This window comes from Parasteatoda tepidariorum, chromosome 6, assembly GCF_982258835.1.
Source record: "Parasteatoda tepidariorum strain Cologne lab strain chromosome 6, Ptep-v5.0, whole genome shotgun sequence".
Taxonomy (NCBI): Eukaryota; Metazoa; Arthropoda; class Arachnida; order Araneae; family Theridiidae; genus Parasteatoda; species Parasteatoda tepidariorum.
The window spans coordinates 86,778,428-86,805,235 of NC_141760.1; the positions used below are offsets into that span (position 1 = coordinate 86,778,428).

General features: G+C 27.8%; 1 protein-coding gene across 1 annotated transcript in view; it reads left to right on the forward strand.

Annotated features, from left to right (window-relative positions):
• LOC107446210 (uncharacterized) overlaps positions 1-26,808 on the forward strand; it is a 92,180-nt gene that overhangs the window by 34,992 nt on the left and 30,380 nt on the right. The window contains exons 3-6 of the mRNA XM_043040418.3: positions 20,894-21,005; positions 21,100-21,195; positions 22,757-23,502; positions 25,371-25,536. Coding sequence (XP_042896352.2) covers positions 20,894-21,005; positions 21,100-21,195; positions 22,757-23,502; positions 25,371-25,536 — 1,120 coding nt within the window. The remainder of the gene's footprint in view (positions 1-20,893; positions 21,006-21,099; positions 21,196-22,756; positions 23,503-25,370; positions 25,537-26,808) is intronic.

The window sequence follows — 26,808 nt, forward strand, 5'->3', positions numbered from 1 at the left end:
AAAAGACTCATAATTTGTATTTTATCTATATCCACCAAGGCGTAAGATTTTTCCCACAACAGATCCTCATAAATAAAATGGAATAATATTGACGTATGTCATCAATTACTGTAAAAGAGCCTTTATTTGATGTTACAATTTGAGTGTCATTTGACACATTTTTTGCATCAGCAATGGAGCGTTTTTCAGCTTATGTCAGGATTATAAGGGATATATTATGCTGATACGGAAGTCGACATTGTAATTCAATTATTTGTAGCCGGTGGAAACAGCTCACTCTATTTGTTACCGTTTTGCTTCAACAGTTTAAACACGTAATTGAGATATTAATCAAGTAATGGCTTTTACTTCGCACTTTTAGAACAGTTTTTCTTTTTTAACTTTAGAAATTCATTAGTTTAGTGATTCAGAAAAAATTCTTTAATTAGACACGCATTACATAACAAGGATAGTTAGACATTTTGTTTAATGTTTTTTCTTTGGTAACTAATCTTCTAAAGTTATCATTTTTTTTTATTTGGCAAGAAATACAAAAATAGCAGTGCTATTTGATTTTAAGTTGTTCTAGAATTGTATTATTTATTGATTTGATAAATTTTTTTCTCTTGAACTAACTTTTGGACCTATTAATGTGCAAGTCGTGATTAGTATGAATATTTACTCAGACTGGTTAAAACACCATAGGAGAGATATAAAGATGTATATTTCGGAAAATCGAGCCTTTCTTCATCAGGCATCTAGAAACTGTCTGATGAGAGGAGATGCGTTCTTTCCGAAAAACGTGTAGTTTTATTTCTTCTCTGTGTATAGAGTTTAGTGTTAATAAGCGTTAACAGGCATTTACGCATTTTACACTGGTTTTATTTCTTTAAAATTTTATATCCTTATATTGAATGCTCTGAAATCTACTAAAATACATCAATGAAAAATTCTGTTTGTTCTGCTTTGTTTAATTTGGGTAAATTCTAAATGTCAACAAAAACTTCGAACTTTTCGCATACTGCCAAAAAATATAAATTCTAAAATAGCTTAAGAAATATATGTAATTAATTTCTAAAATAGCTAAAATAGGTTAAAGGAAAAAAATGGGTACTTGATTACAACTAAAATTATTTCAGAAAATATACTCTGTCTAGTTTAAACAATTTTAAATTTCCAAGCATTGCTGTATAAAAACGACATTGATTACATTCAACCTTAAGTAATAATAAATTTAGATATTTTGAACACTGTAAACAATACTTCATGGCATATATATGTAGTAGTATGATCTAATTTTGTCTAGTATATTTTATTTTGTTTTTGTTGTGTTGATTGTCATCATCAACTTGTCTTAGTAATTCAATTTCAAGAACAAAAAAATTTGCGTTCAAAATAAAAGTGGGTTATAGCGTGAATTATTCCTTAATTTTAAGGTCAAGATTAGAAATTATATTTATTTTTGATTTTTTGAAGCCAAATATGATTAACTGCTTCTCACTATTTCATTTTTAAGGTCTAGTTCCTAGAATGATTACTTAAAAACAAAAACTAAAATGACGTTTTTAGAAAGATTGTTCCGCTTTGTTAACTTTCTTCGAACTTCTTAGCTTCACAGGTCAACAATTATATAAATTTCTCTTTCACTCTTACATCAATTCAAATTAATTTTCAGAAAGGCGAGTTTTTCTGAAACTTATTTAAAATTTTTTGTTTTTAAATTATAGTTAGTTATATTTTTGGACAATTCATTCCGAGCATAAAAGACAAATAAACTCAACCTAATTTCTTGTCTTTTTCCGTTGAAATGAAGAAATTGTGCTCAAGAATTTCAAAAGTAATTGTGTAATATTACGCTGCAAAAAAAAGTATTTTTAGTTTAACGTTTTGCTTTAAAAAAATAAAGTTATATCCATTTGAGTTACGTGCCGAGTAAAAAATAACCTTTTCTTATTAATTTTAGAGTTTGTCAGTGAATTCTACGATTATATTTTGTTGAAAGTTTGATGTACTAAATTATTATAGTAATTTTACTTTAATATTCATATTTCTTTATTAATAATTTTGATTTATTATTTAATGGCGACGAGAAATATAATAAAATTTATTATTTACACGGAGAAAAAAAATTCGGGTAAACTTACGGTAAAGACATTTATGGTAAAAAAAACCCTCATAAATGTGGTGATAAAACCAAAATATGACATATTTTAACCATTCGTTTAGAAAAAGTTTGCATTTATATGGTAACCGGAAATTCTGGCTTTCAAAGTTAAAGTTCTTATCACAACACATTTAGTAAAAAATACAAAACTGAGTAGTAAATTTAACCAAAAAAAGTTTTTTTTTTTCGCTGCCATGCTAAGGTATCATGATAAAATTATCAAATTTTTAACACAAATTGCTCCAAAACGCCATGTGAAAAGCTCCCGACCGCTTCGGTAAAAACAATCGAGCTTTTTGATGTTGCCATAGAGACACAGAAACATGGTAAATTTTACCATATTCTGTCAGTTTTGCCCATATTTTTTTTCTAAGTGAAGGATTATAATAGGTAGGGTTCACACCAGTGATGAAAATTTATTGATCTAATAGGACCATTAATGTATTCATTTAATCACTTTACAATCATTCATTTAATTCATTTAATCATCAATTCATTTAATCACTTTATAATTACACAATTCATGTTATGGTCATCATAAATTATTCATTAAACCTATAACACCCTAAAACTAATTAGGCTCATTGCACCATAATGATTAAAGATTAGTATTTATTAAAATTTAGTGTAAAAAAAGCTAAAATAATATTAGTAAATAGATTCAACGTAGAGATTTAAAATAAATAAGTGAGGAAAACAGAGAAAGTAAGAGCTGACAAAATATTACAATAAAAATTAATTATCTAAAAAATATAAAATTTTAAATGGAGTCAATTCTAAAAGAGTAAAAAGTATTATTTTATTGATGAACAATTTTGCTGTCAGTACATAAATGCAAAGCATAGCACAACATGTAAATTTGAAATTTCAACATTCAAATTTAAAACTTTTTATACCAGACATTATCTGTCATTCTATTTGAATCTATCGCATTTGAACTTCCTACCACTAGTAGAACAATAAAATTAACACAATAATTTTTTTTCAATTGCATGGAATTCCATGAAAATAAAAGAAAACTATTTTGTAAATTCCAAACATATTTCAAGAAGACGAATTTGTCTCCCAAGCGTATGATTTTAATGCCGTTTGTCGAACATTTGAGAACATTTGTAGCCATATTGGTATAAACCCTAATAATGGGTGTTGGGAGCTTTGTTACCAAAAATATAGCGTTAATCAAGTCGCAATGAGCGTTGCAAGTAAAAGTACATTATAAAATTTTTAAAAAATAAGTAAACAAATTTCGAAGAGCTTTTAAAAAACCTCTCTATATTTTTCTAATTATTTCAAGTTGTAAAATATGTATATCTGTATTTTTTGAATGATTCATTGGAATGAGCAACAAATAATAATCAATAAATAAAATGGAAGTTGTATACTTGCTTGACTGAGTACTTTTAGAACTATCCAGTTTATAGTTTTCACATGACGTCATAATTCTTTATTCGGGGAAAACTTTTTGTCTTTTTCATCTTTAACATAATTTTCCAAGATAAACGAGCTATAAAAATGCATATTAAAATATATAAATGTTACTCGATTCATAATTTTTAGATTTATTGACTATTCTTACAGCACCGCTTGAACCAGAATAAATTGCACCAATCAGATTCTTAATTTTCCAATGTGAGTTTCACGTAAATTTTAATTTCAATGAAATCGTTTCATTTAAATACGCAAACGGTGTAGTGCTATAAGATAATCCTCAATATAAATAAAAGTTTGTTAGTGTCATTATATCTCCTGTTGTTTTTCTGCTTTAAGGCTTTTACACTTCTAATCATTCTTGAATAATTGTTAATCTTGTTTAATTATTTTGTAATACTTGTAATAACTGTTTGTATTTAATAATTTGTCTCTTTCGTTTAACATAAAAATGCAGAAGAAATTTAGTAGCTGAAATCAATTTATTTAAAAAAAGTTTGCTATAAAACAATCCTAGAAAAACAATTTCTGTCTGGTTTTTTTAAAGGCTATTTTTTATTAAAATAAATAAAGTTATCTTTTTTCTGTAAAAGTTTTTGTGAGAAGCATGAAATTTGCTTTTTTGCATTTCTACATAAATTTAAGTTTTTTTTTAATTGCCTAGTTGTCTTTGAACATGTAAGGACTGTTTCACGCCTCATTTAGCATTGTCAAATTACTCTCATTTTTAGAAAATTTTAGTTTTTTATGCATAAAAAATTTACATAACTGAAAAAGGTCATTGATCGAAATCTAAGTGAACTTAATCATTAAATTTTACGGTGAACCTTCTCCCCATCATAGTTCATTGTTTTATAATGTTATTTTAAATATGTTCGAAGAATTTCATCATGTTTTATTTTTTTTTTAATTTCAAAATAAAAAAATAAAAAGACTCTTAAGAAACGTAATTTTCGTAGCGAAAAAAAAAAACGAAATGTTGATTTTTTAAAATTTTTTTTTCAGTAATCTGTATTTGCTTTTGAGTTTTAAATTAAAAAAAAAAATTGTTGCTGCAATTCTCTGAAAAAGGTGTTCTAAGTTGAATTATAATATCACAGGATTTTTCTGCATATAACGTTGTTGTTTCTAATAACATTTGTATAAATCAAGCTCCATCGCCAGCCATTGGCCTTCTGCGAATTAAGTCAATGAGATGCGCTTTTTGTTTTACAATATTTTTTGTCGTTTCTTGATTTTTTTTTGTTTGTTATTCATTTGTGTTTCGATATCATGTTCAATTCGTGAGATAAAATGAATAATAAATTAAAAAGTTGAATTAAAAGGTTAATCAATAAATCAAATCATTGTTTCTTAATCCATGCCAAAATTCTACGAATATTGCCTGCAATGTGGAACTTTCTTGTAGAGAATTTAAATTTACAGGACTTTGGTTCTTTCGAATTGTGTAATCAAAGTGTAAAAAAATAATAATAAGTAGATGGTTCTTAATTTCGCGTGATCTCTCTCATAATTAAATTTAATTTAAGATTAAATAACGTGGGCACCACACACATCAAAGTTACTCGAAAAAGTAGTTCAAATCTTATTAGTTTGCTGGCATTAATTACTGTGCATTCTATCATTACGATTTATATGGAATTTAAATCCCGATTGGTGATATTCTAGTGTGCCATCCACATGAATTTAAGTTAAAGATTTTATATAACAAGCTAATAATAAATTTAAGTACAATTTTGTTTTGAAATGATCTGCTTTTAATTTTGTTACCTAGGTTTCGAAGAAAATTTGTTTCAAGAATTGAATTTTTTTCCGGATGATAAAATAAGAATAATTAGGGATTTAAAATTATTGTTCTTCATTTTCCACAGAATATTAATTTTCGAGGTCATCTGATATGGTCCTCAAATGTCTCACATTACCCGTTACGAATATTTCTTTGAAATTGAATTCTTGTAAAAGATAACGTTAATGATTTGTATTTAACATAGTCTAATGCCACATTTAAAACTCAGTAAAGCTTTGTTAGTCAAGCATTGTTTTGCTCAAAATATCTCAGTTAATTGTAAGATTTTTATCTTATAATGCGTAGATAAATTTTATATTTACCAACTTTTGATTTTTTTTTTTAAACCGTCGTTGAACAGTCCCAATTTTGGGATTACAATTACTAATGTTCAGCTCTGCAACTTCGTAATTTTGAACCCAATTCAAAATAAAAGGGGACTCTTGGATCAAGTATTGGTAGAAAGTTTTGCCTTCGTGGAGGTCTTTTTGATGGAACTAACCTTCATTTGTGTTACACGAAGTGGAAAACTACAAAATCCTCCCACGGTTAGCCCGACGGCAAGGGGGTTCTAACCCATGATCCGTCTACCACAGAGGATATTTTACGTCAGCACTGTGGTCGATGCGAGTCGGGTGCGGAATTCGTATCGACCAGCCATCGCTGGGATTCGAACCAGTTTCACCTCATTGGAAGGAGAACTAAAAATACGTAGTAAGAAGATATCATCTATGATATCGGTGGGTGTAAAGATATAAACCATAGTTATACGTTTATTTAAGTTTGAGATCTTAAATAAATGGACGATAATAACTATAAGCAGACGTATTTGCGAGTGAAAAATTTTCAGATACATTTTGTAACTCATTTTGTTAATTTTGTGATGATATGAAGAAATATTACATTAATATAATCTTGTATTATACACTTTTTTTAAAGGTTTTTGATATGCAATTTTTCTGGTTTACGAGCTACAATTTTTAGCTAAAAAGTTTACGTACTTTTTCTCGTCCTGTAAAATTTTATTATTTAATGACATTAATCATGTTTTTTGTAATAAATTCACTTTAGTTGGTATCGATTATTTTAATAAAATAGATTCCCATAAAACAACTTTTTTTAAAAAAAGAAAAATTATTTTTGAAATTATCGTTAGCAGTTTTGATAGGTAGTTAATAAGTATACAGTTGCTAGTTTTTATATTTTATAAGTATCTTTGTTTTTATGGAAACAACGTTAAAAATTTTTTTTAGCCTAATCAAAATCGGTTTTCATAAATTAAAACTGTAATTAAATTAGTTTTAAGAAAAATTTAAAAACTTAAGAAACATGTAGTTTTAAATTCTTTATTCAAAATCACAAATCGCTTCATTTTATTGCTTTAAAGTCGTGAGAAAAAATTCAAAGAAGTTCAAAAAACTGCCAAGCGCCATTTCTTCTAATCTAATAAAGCGACCGCCTAATTTTTCATTACCTTTTATGAAACGTATTGTGCTGTCTAATAATATTGGCATCATCATTATATAATATTATAGCATGCTGTCTAATAATATTATTAAAAGTTTGTCAAGTCCAAAAAAAAAAATATCAAGTAAACGCAAAATGAAAATTTAACCTAAAATCGAAGAGGCGAGGGTAGAAGCCTTTTAAGGGGACATTGACCCAGCTATATGGTACCCACCATAAAGTTCTTATTAGAAAAGTTAGATACTTATTAGTCACTACGAGTATTTATTTATTTTTTTGAAAATATAGAATGACGAACTATTTTTTTACTATTGACGAAATTCGTTTCTTTGAAAAGACATAGTTATTTCGTCAATTCGGCGGAATGTTCGCTCGGAGCAAATGCTGGGAAACGGTTTTGTCAAAAACAAAGAAAATTTCGTGAAATTTGAGTATCCATTCCTTACTCTGCATACATTGTTGAAAAGCATTTTTGTTCAAAAGCCAGAGATTTCTCTGTCTCGAAAGCTTTATTTTTTTAGCATTTTTATTACGAAATCGATGACATTTCTCTTTCTACAAAAATTTCATTATTTAATGACTTTAATCATATTTCATAATACGCCTTTCAAAGAATAGCTGCCATCCAGGATTTTAATAAAATAAATTCTCAAAAAAAAATAAAAATATGAAATAAAAAATAATGATGATGACATAACACCTAAGGCAAACTAATTGCTTATCTTAATACACATGCATTGTATAGCGAATAGCATTGCTTATTTCGTTATTAATAATAAGTCATTTCCGAAAATATAACATCATAATTCATTTTTAATCATACATCCCTGGTCGTGACTTACCGGCTTAGAATAACAAAGACCCGTGTTTGTATTTCTTTTTTGTGAATTAATGGATTTTTACTATTGTGTGTTTTTGACATAATTAATTATGTCATATCGTTTTTTTTTTAATAGGAATGGGTGGCGCTACTTGTGACTGTAACTACACTATTATTTTTCTATTATTATGCTAAATTTTCTTTGCCCCTTTGCGCGGTTTCTAATTGAAAAGATAACCTATAAGTTTAGCACGTGTAAACACGTTACTGTCAAGGGCATAGTAAGTTTTTGTTTGAATTTTTCATGTCTGTCACGAGATTTACGATCACACGTTTTTCATTTATTTTGGGAGGAAAAAAAAACATACAAACATTGGTTGTAACAAGAAGCTGGTTTTATTGAATGTTCGATAAATAAGATTCAATTTCTTGAATATATAAAAATCTAAAGGTGGCGATTTTAATGCTTTTTAAGAATGTTAAATATTAAAGTAATTTTCATTTAAGTGATTCGCATTTATTAAAGAAACAAAAACAAATTAATTAATTGGAATCTTTAATAGAAACTTATACGTAATTTTCAGCTGTATTGTTTTTATTTCATTTTAAGTTGCTAAAATCTGAAATTTTTTTTATCTTGACTTAATCAATCTTTAGTTTTACCTAGCACAGATCATGATTTTTGAAAAATGAAATATTAATGAGAACGATAGAATATTTTGTATTCATTCTGTGAAAACATCAATAAACATCAACGAGCAGTTTTTCTCAATAATTTGTCTTCCTCAAGCCATCGAAGATTGGAAAATTTTCGTCTGTGTAATCATTCTGTATAATCATCAATAAGTATCAGTATAATCACCAATTATCATCAGTATAATCATCAATTAGCATCAGTATAATCATTAATTAACCTTGTCTCTTGGATTGGGTTCAAATTTACAAAGCTTCGGAGTTGAACATTAATAGTCGTAAACCCAAAAATTGGGACGGCTGTTCAACGACGGTTATAAAATAAAGTTAACATCAGCGAGCAGCTTTTCTAAATATTTTGTCTTTCCTGATTGATCGAAGATTGGAAAATTTTTTCGTGCTACTTAGACTAATGGTTTTTCAAAGCTTGATAAATAAATTGGTGTCTTATGTCTACAACTCCAGAATTTTTACACACAAAGAGCACTACTGCAACAGTCAGTTATCAGTCTTGTAGGTTATGGTTCCACAATCTCAAGAGCAACGTCATGATGGTGGCAAGGCATTGGTCAGCATTGCTTTATTTCTTTCCATACATATCAATAGAAAATTTATAGTAGAAAGGACAAAGGCCTTGAAAGTTTTATAAGAAAATTTTTTTTTAAAATTTTTGATGTTAAAAACTTAATTTTTAAATCAGCTATACATTTACAGATCTTATGCACCGATCTTCATAAAAAATTAATAAATAGAGATATTTTTTAAAACATTCTTATAATTAAACACAATTAAAAATGTCTATTACATTATATTGATTAAAAATAATATTCTGTTAAAATTAATTTTGGTTAATATCGAAAATAAATGTTCAATACAAACGTCACGATGTAGTAAGCATTGCACCTTTCCTTTCTACATGGTCTTTAAAAGTCTTGAAAATGATAATTTTTTTAAGTCAGCTATACATAGCAGGGTCAAAGTTCATAAAGATTTGTTATATTTATGGATATATTAATTAAAGCATTATTTTTATCAAGCGCGATTAAAAATTGTCATTTGCATTATTTTTTAAGAATAATTTTTGGTTAAAATTAAAGTCCATATTTTTAACTAATGTATTTTAGGATTTATACCCGTTTTTTGTCACATTTTTAATCAAATTTTAAAAATTGTAAGCTATTATTATTATTTTGCATAGGTAAAGACAAACTTTTAAAAACATTTAAAAAAAATTTTTTTTGTAAAAATAATTTGTTTTAAACTCTAGTCGTTATCAAAAACTATTCTTTTTTAAAAAAAAAAAAACGAGATAATTTTTAAATATGTGTAATCAGGTTTTTTAAATGATACATAGATACTTTTTTATAAAATTATTCTTTTCGAAATTCGGTGCATGGGGTATCTTATATAAGTATAGCTGACACAAAAATATTAGGTTTCTAGTATCAAAGCTAAAATGTTAATTTTGGAGAGGAAGATGGTTCTCTTAATAGACTCGAAGTTAAATGTGAGAAATAAAAAATATTTCATAAAGACAAAACGTGAAGAAATATTTTCTTTGAATTTCAGTTGCAAGAGTTTTTGTTCGTTAAATGATACAGTACTTCTGGTTTCGAAGTATAAAAAACGAAAAAATGTAATCTCGTAATTTTGGTGAACATATTATTTTCTCTTAGTTCTTGCCAAAATACCTCCTAAATTTTATCTTTGAACATTGATTTTAAACTAGGAGCGTTGGCTAAATTGATGAATTCGATAACTTTTGGGCCTGTTCCCATTGTAAAGTTTTAAATACAAATATTTTTTAAAGAAAAATTCGTTGTTAAAAATTTTAACTCCTCTCTACATTAAGAAAAATAGTATGGTCGAAACTACCATTATATGATAAAATTTACCATGTTTTTAGCAATGTAGGAACACCAAAAAGGTCGTTAATTTTTTCCGAAGCGGTTTAGTAATGATTTGGTAAACTTAACAATAAAATATAGTTTTATAATGCTTGATAAAATACGGTAAAATGGTTAAATTTGGTAACTTTCATCATGATACTGTAGAGCATGGCATAATATCTATTTATTTGTTAAATTTACTGTTTTTTGTTTTGTAATTTTTAGTAAATGTGTGGTAATGAGAATTAAAATTTTGAGAACCAGAATTTTCTGTAAGCCGTTACCATATGAAGGGAAAAATTAATAAATAAATGGTTTAAATATTGTATATCTTAATTTTTATTACCAGAATTATGATATTTGTACCGGAAATGTCATTGCTACACAGTACGATAATTTCACCAGAATATATTTTCTCCTTGTGCCACTTTCATTATTACACGCGTATCATCGGTAAATAACTACTGTTGTAGGGTGATGAAATATGGTGATGTTATAGGGGATGATGAAAAAAATCAGTAAGCTTTCGAAACACAAAAGATTAAAAAAGCCACTTTTATATGCCATAATGCATTGCAAGTTTTATGTCTTTTTTTTTTTACATTCTTTTTTATAACCGTTATACTTACAGCTTGAAAATACATACCAAAACTTAGTTTAATATTTTTATTTGTTCTTTTTTACAGAAAAAGACCGCAATTATTTAACTTTCTTTTTTTTTCTTCATATTCATAAGGGAAGTCCTGTCAAAAGGTTAAGTACCTTTGTTTTCTCGGAAGTTTCAACCCTAAATGACAACTGCTTTCAGGCATGCATTGATGGTTTCTTTGTTATTAAAATTACGAGGGAAGTTGGATGGTTTATTTTGATTTATGTAAACAACTACTAAATTTAAATACTCAACTGGGGTGTATGCAAGGAATCGCTTTGTGTTGCAGTAAAATTGTAAATATAAACTCTATTAGAAAAGCCAATGACCCTTAATGTGACTGACAATAACAGGCGACCCTTAATGTGACTGACAATAACAGGCGTAGGTGCAGTATAGAACTTAGGCTTAATCAATTGAAGCAAATGGTACATCGGTTTACCCTTTTTATATAATTTTTTTCTGAGCAGTATTTTGGTATTTTTTATTTACAAAAAAACTGTCCAATAGTTATTAAAAAAATCTGTTGGATTTTTGGAAGTATATTTGTATTATTATATAAAATCCAAAAAGAGTAGATTGAAAATTTTTTTTATTCACTAAATTTTATCATACTAAAAACTTATCAATAATTGGTTTTGATAACTAAAGGAATTTCAGTGATGAATAACTGTTTTCTTAAACTCTAAATAATTACAAATTAATGCAAATTTGAAAAATTATTGTTTGTAAGTGAGCATTGTCCGGAAGAATTTACTTTTAACGCAGAAAAAGATAAAGGTGTTTCCTGCTGTATTTCACGCCCATAATTTATTAAAATGCTAAATATAATATTTTTCATCTATTTTAACCTAAATTAATGCAAAATAATGAAACAAGTAATAAAAGTATGTTTAGTAAAAATTATGCGTCAACGGGTCAAGTAAATTTAGTTATTTTTGATAGGTGATTTCATACATGATCTGTAATAGTTTTAACTTCGGCTCTCGAAATGAAATATAATTAATGAATTTTATGCTAATTGCTGCTAATTATTATGCTTATTTAAAGCCCTTATACCCTAAAAAAGTGTACAAAAAAGCTTTTGATGTTATCAAAAATTAAATTCAAATAAATTGGTACAGTACAGTGTAGCCCATATCACCGTCATCAAAACTGTCAACAAGGAAGCTGTTTAAAAAACGCCAGAGATATTAAATGTTGACAAATTTAATGTTCTTTTTAAATTTTAGACATTTTGTCTTGTGAAAGTTTCGATAAGGATCACATTTATTGCACAAGTTTTAACGAATCGCGTTGGAATTTATTTTTTCTCTTATGCGTGGTTCTTTAGAAGAGCAGTTGCACTGTAAAAAATTCTGAATCCAAATTACGGCAATAAGTACCGGCACCGTAAAATCAGTTTCACCGTAATATCTCTTTTACCGTAAAATCCAATTTAACCGTAAAATCCAATTTAACCGTAAAATCCATTTTTACCGTAAAACATTGCAGTAATTTTTAGAGTAATATTTATTTTATTAGACTGATTCAATGATTTTCTGGTAATTATTACAGTAAAAATTATGGTAAATATAGTATTTTGTTACATAATATGTTCCATTAAAACCGGATTTTACGGTCGAAAGTATGTAATTTAATCCGATGTTTTTTTGGGAGTAGAGACGAGTTTAGACTCATTTCTGGAGGACACCCAAAAGTTTATTTTTCGAGCTCGTCTGAGATAATTTTCTCTATTATATATTTGATTTAGATGTTATTCAAGAAAACCACCAACTCTTAGCTTTAATTAATTGTTTCGCTTCAGTTTTCGTTTATTTAAAACGAAATGCCATTAAAAACTTAAATATACGCCCAGACCCTGCCTGCCATTTTTCATGAAATTTTTTCGATTCGTTATTTCCTGCAAAAATTTAAAATATTTAAAAGAAAAAAATATGTTACCAAATTAAAAACTTTTATATGTTTCTAAGTGTGATTTTTTTTAAAATTGAAAAATCTAATTCTGTCTAGTATTAGTATATAAAATAGTAAATTATGAATTCGATTGTAAGGAATATTTGAATTAAGCTGTGACTACATTTATGTAATTTTAAATAAATAAAAATATGTAAGAACCAGATAATCCTTAATGTGGTATAACTTGGTCTTTCTAAATACTTAACTGCTGATAATGAATATAAAATGGACCTAAGGTGAGAGTACCTTTTTTTCTTTTTAAAATCTATGCCAAACAACGCAGCAGGTGTTTAATGGAGTTAATGCATTTACTTACTGTTTCAGAATTGCGTATTAAGTTAAATACATCAATATTACTAAACAAATGAATTTCGTAAGTTGGTTTTTTTAAGTGTCAATGATCTTATGTTGTCTGATCAAGGAAGATTAGCAACTACACAAATAAAGCATTTTAACAAACTTATTTGTTATAATTTCTTTATATTAAAAGAAACATTTTATTTAAATTTTTCTTTTTGTTTTTACTTAGAATCCTCTTAGAATACTCTTTTGTTTTTTCTCGCAGAATTAAAAATTAAATGAAATAGGCACATTAATAAAATTTAGTAGTAATTAAAATTTCGACGCTTTTGTCTACTTATTTTCCTCATGGTTTTTTAAGCATCAGCAAAAAATTTATGGTGGTTCTAGCATGATTGAAAAGTTGTTTTGTTAGAATCGAGTTCATAAGCTGAATTCGAGTTTTTGAGTCGATGTTTATTTAAAGCAACAGCGATAGTTTCAATTGTCGTGTCTTCATATTCCTAGGTATTATTTTGATTTTGCACTTCATAAGAGGACGCTTATACTGCTGAGAAATTTTTTATTGAAAATTCTATATCTGTTAGGTTAATAATTTCAAATTTAAATTATTTGAAAAAAAAAAGAGTTCATTTAAACTAAGGTTATGACTATGAAATTGCAAATGATAGAAAAAATTTTCATTTTCAAAATATCGAACTGTAAACAAATTATGGCAAATGCTGTTATGGGGAGAGGAAATAATTCTGTCATAATTTTGTCATATTTCGCCGCTGTTATGGTGAGGGTATAGTTGTCTATAGAAAGAACCCTCGTCACTAAGTCTAAGGCCGTCTGTTGCTATGGAAACAAAAAATATCGCATTTCAAAGAGGGTAGTTTCTATCTCCTTTGATTCTTTTACTCTCGCCATCACAAAACAAAACTATTTTTAAATATTCACCCAACACCCCTACTTGAAATAGGTAAACCTTATAACCAAAGTTACCGCCACTGCTCTAGGCGAATGACTAGGGAAGTTCTTTCCATAGCAAGGTTATAATATCTTGTCATTATTTGTTCATAACATATACTTGAAATAGAATTTGCCAAGAATGGTTTTTTCTGCGGAATAGGAAGCTTGATACATTAATGTATCTTTCACGCAAATACGCAATCATGTAGGACAGTTTGAGAGCTTGAAAAAATAGTAAAGCGAAAATTCGCTTGTAAAAATATTCTATTAGAGTATTTAGCTTTAATTATTTTAAATTAAGAAAAAATATTGATTTTTACCGACGTCTTTTTTATGGTTTTATGCTCTTATTTTTGTAAATATTGTCCTTGAGCGAAGCATCAAAGCTTCATGTGGGCTTTGAAAATTTGTGCTATACCTTTTTTGCTACCGTAGCAGGTGCTTGAAAAGTCAGCTGATTGACATAAGAGGAAATCGGAAACAATGCTCTGGCGATGAGATATTTCTTATTTTGTCAGTTTCCCTCATTTTTTTAGCGAAACAAATTAGCGCCTTCCAACGGATGTGGTGTCAAAGCACAATTCTTTCTTTGTATTTCCAGAAAGAAAAAAATTATTTCTGCCCTTCACCTACAACAATCAGGTAATGAGATATTCTTGTAATGTTATTGGTTGTCTCTTTGTTTTTCGCCAAACACCATGGAGTAAAAGTTGAAGATCAGTCCTTGATATGCCAAGTATCCAGATTATAAGTCGTAATTATTACTCTAAGCCTATTACGCTAAGAGTTTTTCTAAGAAAATCGTTCGTTGTGACTCTTCACTGCTGTAATTCTGTTCAATATTACGTTGTTGATTAAAAGGTAGATATGAGATAATTCTAGATAAAGATGCTCAGCCCGTCATCGGCTAATGATACGATAGATTTAGAAGTAACGGGACAACTTTTTTCGATTTAAACTGGGGCCTCCCTTTTAGTTTTACGTTCCTCTTTTTTGTTGTGTCTCTACACAGTAAAAAATTCCGAACCAAATTATGGTAAAAAGCACCGGAACTCAGGGTGAACAAAAAATCTAATATTCTGTTATTTTTATAATAATTACCGTAAAATCCCTGAATCACTCTAATTAAATAAATATTACTTTAAAAATGACAGTATAATATTTGACATAAAACTAGATTTTACTGATTATGCACTCAAAGTGCCGATACTTTATATCGTAATTTGGTCCGTAATCTTTTACAGTATATCCCACAAAATTTATTTGTTGATCTTAAAATTAGCCAAAAATTAAATTTTTTTTTTACCATTGAATCATCAAGTCAAAATTCTTTTTTGGAATTTATTTTATTTATTTTCATATGATCTAAATTAATTATTTTTATTTTATTATTTCTTAACCTAATATTCTTAGGTCTTAAACAACAAATCTAATTTTTTAGACATCAATATGTCAATAGTTATTTTTTGTGTACTTTTAAATTGGATTTGGAAATTAAAAATGACTACAGTTTCAAACAAATATTTGGTGCCTACTGTTATTGATAAGATTTGATCCAAAAAAATGCAACTGTGAAACAGTTTTTATCAAATTTTTGTAGAAAACGTACAGTATTTAATACAATCATTAAAAGAGACCGCGGACATTAATAATTTTATGCACTAAGTTGTTGGGCACATTGTCAGACATTTTTTGAAAAAAAAAATGGTTAAATGACAATTTTTTTAATTGTTATTTAATTGTATTCAAATAAAACAGTCAAATTACCATAAATAAAATGGTATTGAAACTGTTACCTGTGAGAAAAACAGTTTATTAACTGCTATTGCCTAATACGGTTTTAAACAACCACATTTTTATTGCATTAACTAGGTTCACCTAATGAAGCCGCCTAGGGTACATATTATAGCTGAGACGGCTAATCTGTTTATCTCATGACCAACAGAACTGTAGTACGAGTCCTAGCTTTAAGAAAACAATATTTCCTCTCGATAAAACACAATTAAAACAAAACCTAATTCCAATACCCATTACCTAAGGAATATCCTAGTTCCAATGTCCAATTAATTTTTTTATGGTTTTGCAACCATGCTTGTTGTAAAAGGTTAAAAAACCGCATAGTTTTGTATTTATGGTTTTTTAATCATACTAGTTGTAAACGGTTTTAAAACTGTAAAAGTAAAAAACGCTGTTTACTATAAACTTCACGGTTAATTGGATAGACAGACGACTGCCGGTTATTTTTCCATAATTTTAGAATGAAAATTCTAACAGTATATAAATTACAACATTATTCGTTACTAAAATTCGAAGTAGCGAAATATTGAAAAAAAAAAAAAAAAAAAAAACAGTTACTTCGCAAAGTTACAAATTATGAATAGTCACCAGTCTCTTTTAAAAATTATTTTTAGTGAGATTAATGCCTGAACATAATACACAAAAGTTGATTGTATTTTAAGGTTACCGATTAATTATGTTCTGTAGTACATCGTTTAAGAAGCTAAGAACAGAGCTAACAATTATTGTATTAAAATATATATTATCTACTGAGAAATAAAGAATTATATTAGAACGATTATTATTTATGAATTTTTAATTGCGAACACAAATAAGTGTATTTATTTTGCATATATTGCTCCACATCTCAAAGAGACAAAGCTATGCTATAAGAGTATACTGTTTAGTAATAATTTTATTTAGGAAAATAAAAGTTTGATTGCCTACTTTTATGAGCTTAAGGCATTCATTTCTTTACGCATGAATCAGCATTAATAGTTTAATAGTGTTTCACGAACATAACTTTTCAACATAACAATGAAGCGATTGTTTCAGTACTTCCACATGTTGATTGATGCAAATTCCAGGTATTTTACTGTTGCAGGTTTTGACGAAATAGGATTACGGGAGATTCCCCACGGAGATAATTATTTTATCTCAAATGTAGAAAAAAAAATAGAAAGGGAAATCAAATATTTATTCTCATATGGGTTTTTCCAGGATCGTAAAACACATAAAAGCCCTTACATTTTCTTGAAAATAAATTCATATTCAGATACTGTGTAAATGTTTGCTTTATCTAACTTTATATCCGGCTTGGCATGACTGTTGTATATTGCTGATGTGTATCACATATTGTATTGCTCAATTTAGATGTACTCGTATTGATACTTGGTTTCAAATTTTTTAGTTTTAACTGCATTTTCCGGTTTCTTGCACAAAAAATTAATTTTTTTCATTAGTGAAAATGAAACTCATGAAACTTTACTCTTCTTATTACTTTACATTCTCAGAATTCATGTTTAAAAAAGCGTTTTTTTTTCTCTCTTTTTTTTTAAGTGTATACACTGAAAAAAATGTATAGTCAAAACCAACAGAAAATGGTTAAAATTTATTGTATTTCTGACTCTATGGAAATGCCTAAAAGCTCAGTAATTTTTACAAAAGTGTTTTAAAAATGATTTTGGTAAAATTAACAGTAAAGTAGCGTTTAAAATATGGGTAAAAATTTAGTAAAGGTGGTAAAATTTGTTAATTCTATCATGATACCTTAGAGCATCGCATAAAAACCATTTATTCGGTTAAATTTACTTTTCAGTTATGTATTTTTTACTAAATGCGTTGAAATAAGAAACATGATTTTGTATACTAGAATTTTCGGTAAATCATAACAATATATGAATGGAAAAATTGTCAAATGGATGGTTTAAATACCGTATATTTTGGTTTTATTACCAGAATTATGTTTTTATATTTTTATTTTTTTTTAATCAGAAAGGTAACTATGTATTACTATAGAGTAAGGTAATTTTTCCAGAATAATTTTTTCCTTGTAAAACGTATTGTTTTTTTTTTAAATGTTTATTTATCCTTTGCTGTGGCATGATTGTTGTCAGCCTTTCTTATTCAATTAAATATCAACAAAATACGACCACAAAGTGTTAATTTATTACTCATTACGTCATTAGTTATTTACTTAAATATTAGGATATACTTTTTGAATTTGTTAACATCATTCATCTAGTCTAACAAATCATCCGATATCTAGTAATTTTTTCAATTTTTTTAAAATGATATTTTTTTTCAATTGCGTACCACTGTCTTAATGTACCGCAATCACAAGTCATTATAAAATTTTTAGATTATCTGATTTGTAAGTTATTGTTTTTACTCTATTCATTTAGTCCTTGTTTCATTCAAGATTAATAGTAGTTTATGCATTAGGGCAGGGATGGCGAACCAATGGCAGGCGTGACATTTATGGCACCCGACGCAATATTTCGGGCACGCCACCGATCACATTTGTTATTACACAAATGGTATTACACTATGAAGCATATGTAACAATTAAATTAAATTTCACAAAAAACACACGAAATAATGAACAATTATTAATAAAAATTAACAATTAATGCTAAAAAAACAATTAATAACCATAAAAAACAAGCTAACAATAAATAACTAGCAAAAAAATTAACAGTCCTGCTTAAACTAACATCTTGCAACCTAATAATTTGTCATCTAATCTGCAACAACAGAAGTCACACTGATGTTACTTTAAGTTGAATTACGCGTATAACTGAGACATTGCAAAATGTTTTTTGTTTTTTTTTAAATGTAAATAAAGAGTTTTGAATTGGTAGTATTTAGTATTATTATTTTCCCAATAATCACGAAGTCAAAACTATTTGACGGCACGTCTATGACCCCATCAAACAATGTTTCAGAAAAAATGGCACGTTGGTGTATAAAGGTTCGCCACCCCTGCATTAGGGTGTAGTTTAATTATATAATACGCTTTAAAAAAATCCGATATTTTGATTGTATTATCCGTAAAATCCATTTTTACCGTAAAATACTAAAATACTACAGCAATATTTTTTTAATTAGTCTGATTTAGTAATTTAGTAATAATTAATAATATTAATTAGTTTGATAATAATTCATATTTAATAATAATAATTAGTGTGATTTAGTAATAATTAATATCTATTTTAGATGCAATATATAAGTTTAAACATTTTAGAGGGTGATTGTCGGAAGTCATTTGTGTAAAATATAAATATTTTATTGAGGCAAAAATACTTAATAGGAGATATTCTAGACGTTTTGTGAATTGGAAGTTTTTGGGACTTTTTGAAAAATTGCAAAAATCAGTGTGCGGTTATAAATATGTAAAAATAAGGTTCTGTTTTATTAAAAAAGAAACCAAAAACAATATATTTTTAAATTCAATAAAAGTAATTTTGACAATAATTGATATAATTATTATAAAATAAAAATACAATAAATTTCTACGATTCTCATGATTGACATGCGTACCAATTAGCCCAGACAAAAGATGAGCTTTTTTATTTCATTTTTTATCATTAACCTAACGAAACAAAACAAAAAAAAGCCTTTAACTATTACAAAGTATCTTTTATTCCAAAGTTGTTAAAAGAAACTGGTTCAGACAAGTCTAGCATATATTTATTTGATTCATTTCATTACTTAACAGGATGAACTCTTTTCTTTATAAAAAATAAACATCTTACAGATTATCCACATCTTGATTACTTCCTAGTTTTAAAAAGCTTTCCATGCCAATTGCGCACCAGCAGGCCCACTGTTACAACGTTCTTGAACTTTCTTTTTCTTTCTGATAGGGATTTTAACATTATTATAATTGTTCTGAGATTAGTGCTTTTGGAGCTTTAGAAGTTTTTACCTTTAAATTTATTAGTTTAATTTAAGAAGAATTTATTCTGTGTTGAGTTTTTGCATTGGTAATTTGAACTATAATGTGGTTCAAATTTTTTGCAAATTGTTAACCTGTCAGGATGTGCTGTTCAGCTTTGTTTCCGTTCAAGTTGAGAAAAAAAAAGTATGGTCAAAACTTCCAGAATATAGAAAAATTTACCGTTAATTAGTTACTCCAAAAAGCTCGGTAGTTTTTACCGAAGAACTATGGTAATGATTTTGGTAAAATTAACAATTAAAAATGGTTTTACAGTATTTTGGTGCTTTTATCATGATACCTTAAACATGGCATAAAAAACATTTGTTCGGTACACGAAAAATTTCGAAAACTAAAATTTCCAGTAAACCGTTTCCATATGAACGAAAAATTTACTAAATTAATGGTTTAAGTACCGTATGATTTTAAATTTTATTTATAAGTTTTGATTTCCGAAATCTGACACAAAAACGCACTTTCTCTGAATAAACATACCTTTTTTTCGACGGATTCAGATTTCTGACCCCCAAAATATAAGGGATAGTCGCGATCTGGAAAAAAAAATCCCCATAGTTTGGTCAGGAGAGAGGTCCAAAGTTTGAACCTTAATTTTTTGAATTTTAATTTTTGCGTATTTCGACATATCTCGAGAACTTTTTAAACGAATTGAAAAATTTTTACACGCAATTATAAAATTCGTTAATACAAAGATAATTTTATGCAAAAAAAATTTTTTTAGTTAATATTTATTATTTTTTATTCTACAATATTGTACATTTGTATTGTAAACATCTAATTTATTTTATTTAATAATAGTCGAAAAAATTTTGAATTGTAAGGTGTACAATTTTTTACATAACTTTAAAACATGTAATTTTATGTAAAAAAAAATACAAAATTTGAGTGAAATCGATTGACCTCAGAAATCCAATTTTAAAAAAGTTACCAACCGTAATATTTTCCATAAACATTTTCTAGCTTATTTCGCTTCAGTCGCCTATTTCGTTTCTTTTTTTTGTCAAATTCAAATAAAATACATTTTTAAATAGTGTTCTGAAATATTATTTATTAATGTTCTATCTTTTTTAGTGTCTGGATGCCGATCAAATACTTTCGGAATTACCAAGCTTTCATGATGTTAATAATATTGTGTCTGATACTAGAAGAATGTTTGCAGTAGTGATGGGTTACTTATTTCAAGGTAAGTGAAAGTAATATTAAATCTAGTAATTTGGTGAATAATTTATGTAATTATTTATGTTTAATAAGTAGTTTTTATTTCATTTCTTCTAAAGGATACTGTATAAATTCTGGAGAATCAGTAACAGATTTTATTGACGATATTTTTCATCATTATGGTGAAGCTTGTTCGCCTTACATCACTGTCGAAGGTAAATATATTATTTTAGATTAAAAAGATTCTTTTATAGTCTAAATTTAACGCTTTTGTTGTACATGAAAATGTATGTGCATGAAATGTATAAATGAAGTTGATAAACGCTTATCAAAATTGTCTAAATTTAAAATAGTCTAAATTAAACGTTTTTGTTGTACATGAAAATGTATAAATGATGAAGTTGATAAACGTTATTCAAAACTTTTGTTATGTAAGCAAAATTACTGCTGTTTCAAGGAAATATTAAATATTAAAGAAATTAATGTTTTGATTAGTGTACAGTGAGCGAAATAATAAACGGATCACCCTAAATAACTTTTGCTCTAATGATCCAATCTTAAAGGTTTGAAGGGGTGATCTCAAATATGCTAATTAATTAGTTACTTTCTGCGGAATCACGCATGTAAATATAAAACTACGACTTTTTCAAACTTTGATTTCTATGGAATTATTCGACCGATTTCGATGAAATTTTGTATTTTGTCATTAAAAATTTCATTCTTTTAAATGATGTAAAAAATTTTATATCTTATCATTCAAAAGTTTCTCTACTATAGTTAAATTAAAATAATAAAAAATAATAAATATTTCCTAACATATATATTTTGTATGAAAATATCTTTGGACAAACGAATTTTATACTTGTGTGCAAAATTGTTTCAATTTGCTTAAAAATTTCTCGAAATATGGTGAAAAAGTAAAATGAATATTAAGGTGAGAAAACTTTGGACCGCTCTCCTCACCAATTTTTTGAGACTATATTTCCCAGATTGCGGCTGCCCTCTTTTGACGAAACATAAAGGATGTTTATTCAGAGAAAGTACGTTTTTGTATCTGATTTCGTAACTTAAAATATCGTCGTTACTAATTAATTCGCATAGAGGTCACACGTTCGAGCCATTAAGATTGAGTCCTATAACGGGAAAATCCGATCATTAGTGGGATCAAAATTTATTCAGGGTGGCCCGTTTAATTTTTTGCGCACTGTACAGCATAAGAATGTCATATAAATATATTTTGTAAAATTAAGTAGTTGTTCATCAAGTGTTTTGAAAATTTAAATCTTCACTTTAAAGTTTGAAACTATTCAGAAATTTTAAGGTTATGTTGTTGATGAAACAATCTCTTTCATAACAGGTTGTAGAATAATCTATTTAATTCAGAAGATTTCAACTAAAAAATTTTCTTTGTATCAAATACATATCACAACGATTTTCAAATTCAGGAAATTTGATAGAGTTAAGTAAAGCTAATTTCCTAAGTTTCTGTGTCAAAATACAGAGCTTATTTTCAAGAGACGTATGTTTTATAATTTTAAAATGTACTCTGAACAATTATCTTAATTAAGATGAATTAGTAGTTAAAAATGGATTTGCTTAATAATTTAAGTTTATTATATTTATTATTTATTTGATCATGCTTTATTATTAATTTTAATACCAACATGTACGAATGATTTAAATTTTTACATAACTAATTTAATTTTCACATTACATAATTTAATTTTATTTTTTAATTACAAATAATTTAATACATTTATATTTTACGTGTTTTAGGACTCAAAAGAATCATGCACGATTTACAAAGTGGTCAGGGTGATGACCACGATCACGACCATCACCACTCTCATCACCACGACAACGAGCACGAGCATGATCATGATTGTGAACATACTCATGGCGAATATTCCCATTATCATAGCCACTCTGGACATTCTCATGATGGCCACGACCATGATAGCCGTCCCCATCATTTACACAATGATACCATGGGCCATTTCAGTCATCATCATCTCCACCACAACCACGACGATCATCTTCACCACGATCACGACCATATGCATCACATTGAGCACAATCATCTTAATCATGATGTAACTTTTCCATCATCTGATATCGAACAAAAGTTAAATGAATCAGTGACTGAGGTTAGTGTCACTATTTCTGTTGGTGACAACAACGTAACAGCTTTGTATTCTCTGGGTTCTACTGAGGAAACAGCATCCACTGGTATATTAACAACAAATTCTACGGAAGTAAGTGCGGAAAATGGTACATCAACAGGTGTCCATCGAAGTAAGAGATCCGAATCGACTGAAAGACCAGTTGTGGAACCTGGAGAATTCAATCAGCCAGCCAGATCTTTAAAAAGCGATTTTTCTTTGCCCGAGGACCAGCACCATATTCAATTTAATCGACATAGTGATGATGTCAAAAAAGTTTATTTGTTAGAAAGCGAAGAATACAATCGGAACGTGGAGTTGAGTGGAACGCCGCATCAGTTTGCTAGTTTAGCTACCAAGGTGGGAAAGTTTCATTTATTTGAATATTGTTTTGATTCTTAATAAGGATATTTATGAATAAGCAAGTAGTTTTTATTTAGATATCTTAAAATAGACTATCAAGAAATTATTTAGTTGTCGTTTCTAACTCTTCCTTCGTTGAGTAAAAAAAAAAAAAAAGATTTTTTTTTTGAACTTTCTACTTTATGGCAAATACAATCTTTCGGTACGCGTATCTTAATTTTTTTTCAAAAAATTGGATTTAACAAGTCGAAATTAATATGGTTATTTAAAATTTATATAATGTTTTTAGGCTTGCGCTTAAGAGATTTAAGCCAGGTCCTGGCTGAAGTTTCCTACATTTCCGTTAAAAATCTGATCCTTAAATCAAAAGATTATACACCGAAGAGCCATTACATTATGACCACCCTGCTAATAACATGTAGGACCACCTTTAGCCCTCAAAACTGCTAGCACCCGCAGTGGCATTGATTCCACAAAGTGTTGATAGGTAGTCTGAGGTATCTGGTACCTAGCACTCACCAACTGGTCCTGCAATTCCTTCACATTGCGAGGGGGTAGCATGGCAGCACAAATTTGGTTTTCCAAGTTGGGCCACAAATGCTCTATTGGATTAAGGTCAGGTGAATTTAGGGGCCAAGACATGACTTGAAAGTCACTGGAATGTTCCTCGAACCAATCCATGACGATTCGACCCTTATGACATAGTTCATTATCCTGTTGGTAAACAGCATCCCCCGCAGGAAAAACTGTTGCCATGAATGGGTGAACCTGGTCTGCAACTATGTTCAAGTGGCTTACAGACGTCAGGGATTGTTCTATGAGGATTATGGGTCCTAATGTGCCCCATGAAAACATTGTTCCTGGGCGAGAAACCATGAAAACCTGGGCAAGCCCATTGTTATAGATGGAGGGTGGTCATAATGTAATGGCTCTTCGGTGTATATTATATTATATAATCAAAAGATAAAAGATTATATCATAAGATTATATTATATTATTAGATTATATACGCTAGGCTGTAATGTGTTATTTTTATTTTATTTTTTTAAGTATTGTAGTTCTTAACACGTTGATCGCCGAAAGTTTTTTTTTTTTTGATCAATTGCTATGTAAAAACAAGTTTGGAAGATATCAAAATGAATTAGGCTTGGTGTTGGCAAAATTGGTCGACAAGATGATACGTAAGTACCCTAATTTGACATGGTAAATCTTACAGAAGAAAACACTGCGTATTTCTATAGCTATTAGCATATATATTCGAATTTTTTTAAAAATATTTTATTCTAGCTTAGAAACTGCATATACTGCTGTTTAAGCCTTGCACCCTACAAATAGAAAGGCTTCAAAGAAGAAAACCTTTGCAAACGTCTTTTTGTTTGATATCACTTGTTTGAAAAAATTAATATTTACAATTCCATATTTGTATAATGAAGAACGTTTGAATTTCGATGTATTCCTTTTTTTTTTAATTTTTAGACTATTATAGTGGCTTTGATATTTCTTAATTTAGTTCATTGAGTATGCTTGTTAATTTAAAGTAAACTAGAAAACAAGTGAAAGATTCCTTATGAAACTATAACTTTAATAATTTTTTTATTGTCAAATATAACTTTATTTATTTCTTTATACAATTTTCACGTTTTGCACATGATTTTTTTTTAAAAAAAAGTGTTTTTAAATCTCTGAATAGTTTTTGAGTAAAAAGTCATTAACAAATGTATTTGTCATCGCATTTATTATTTGAATTCATGTCTCTAAAATATTAACAACACAGCTATAAAGTTTTAAAATCCAAAATTAAGGTAAATTGATTCTATTTTAAATTTCCTGTTTACTAATTTTTTTTTAAATTTATAACTACGCAGTGCCTGACTGTAGAAGAGCTCTTCCAAAAATTTGGGCATCAGCCAAATGGTTCTCTATCAAAAGATAGCTTTTACGAAATCTGTCCAGCTTTGATTCAACAAATTGTGAGTGGTGTCTGCACAAATCCTGTTTTGCCACCTGCAATTATGCCCTCAAAGATGGAAGGTAAGTAAAATTTAACATTATCTTTATAAGTTATAAGGAAAAGAAAGAGACACTACTATTTTACTAAATTTTGTATTCCGAATTACTCATCTTTTTTTTTTTCAAATGGAAGACATAAATACAAAATTCACGATCAATGATTTAAGACATGATTTTTTTCTAATAAAATTACTAACTTAATTTTTTCATTAAATTAAGGTATTTAATTGGTTTCGACACAATTTGTTTTAAAAAGAGGCTCAGTTAAAATTTTAATTTAATGTTTGGTAAGCAGGGGTAAGTGTTTGTTAAGCTAAAATTATATTATGTAAAAAAAAAAAAAGAATTACAGTATATTTTTCAAAATAAGGGCAAATTTGAGCTTAAAAACTACTAAGTTTCACTATCATGCTAACAGCTGTACAACAAATTGTATTGCATGAATAAAAAATATCAAAAATTTTTCTCTAGGTCAATAATGTGATTTAGATCTGTGTTTCGAATTAAAATCTTAAAAAATTAAATAAATAAATAAATAAAACAACATTTAAATAGAACAAAATGTATTATATAATGTTGAATTTTTAAAGAAAAAATGTTACTTAAAGCTTGATAAAAATAACTTGTGTTAACTTTTTGTAATGTGTGTTAGCGTAAAGATATTTTCTCAAAATCTACGTTCTTCAAAAAATTCAATTAAAATGCGAGAAAATTCTGAAGTGTATGAGAATTCTGACAACAAAAAAAATTAGTAATTCGAAAATTTCTGAAAATGAATTTTATTTGCCCTTAGAGTCTAATTTATTCAAATAAATAAGGGTTAAAATACTTGAACCAAAGCAAAATACATTTTAATTCAGTTTCGTCTGTCAGCCTAGGAGAAAACAAGTATAATTTTATTTCTAAAAATTCGATATCAAAATTTGAAAGTGTTTTGGAAAGCTAATATTTTATTGTTCAAACATGGATAGCAAAAAAAAAAAAAAAAAAAAAAAAAAAAAAAAAAAAAAAATCTAAGTTTTTGCCAAAGTTGTCGAGTTTTAACCAATTGGATATCTTAAGTTCTTAATGCTACCACAATTACTTATCTCTTGAATAAAAAAAAGCAGGTAGACATAGAAACTCTACCTTAAGTACAGGCAGAATGCACAAAATGTTATGACCATCTTAAATTATATTAAACAAATCAGAATTATCAACGTCTGAGGGCATTATTACTGAATTATCTTAATGTAAAGTATAAGATCTGAAAGACCTGGTATTTAATGAAAGAAAGAACTTCAACTTAAAGTA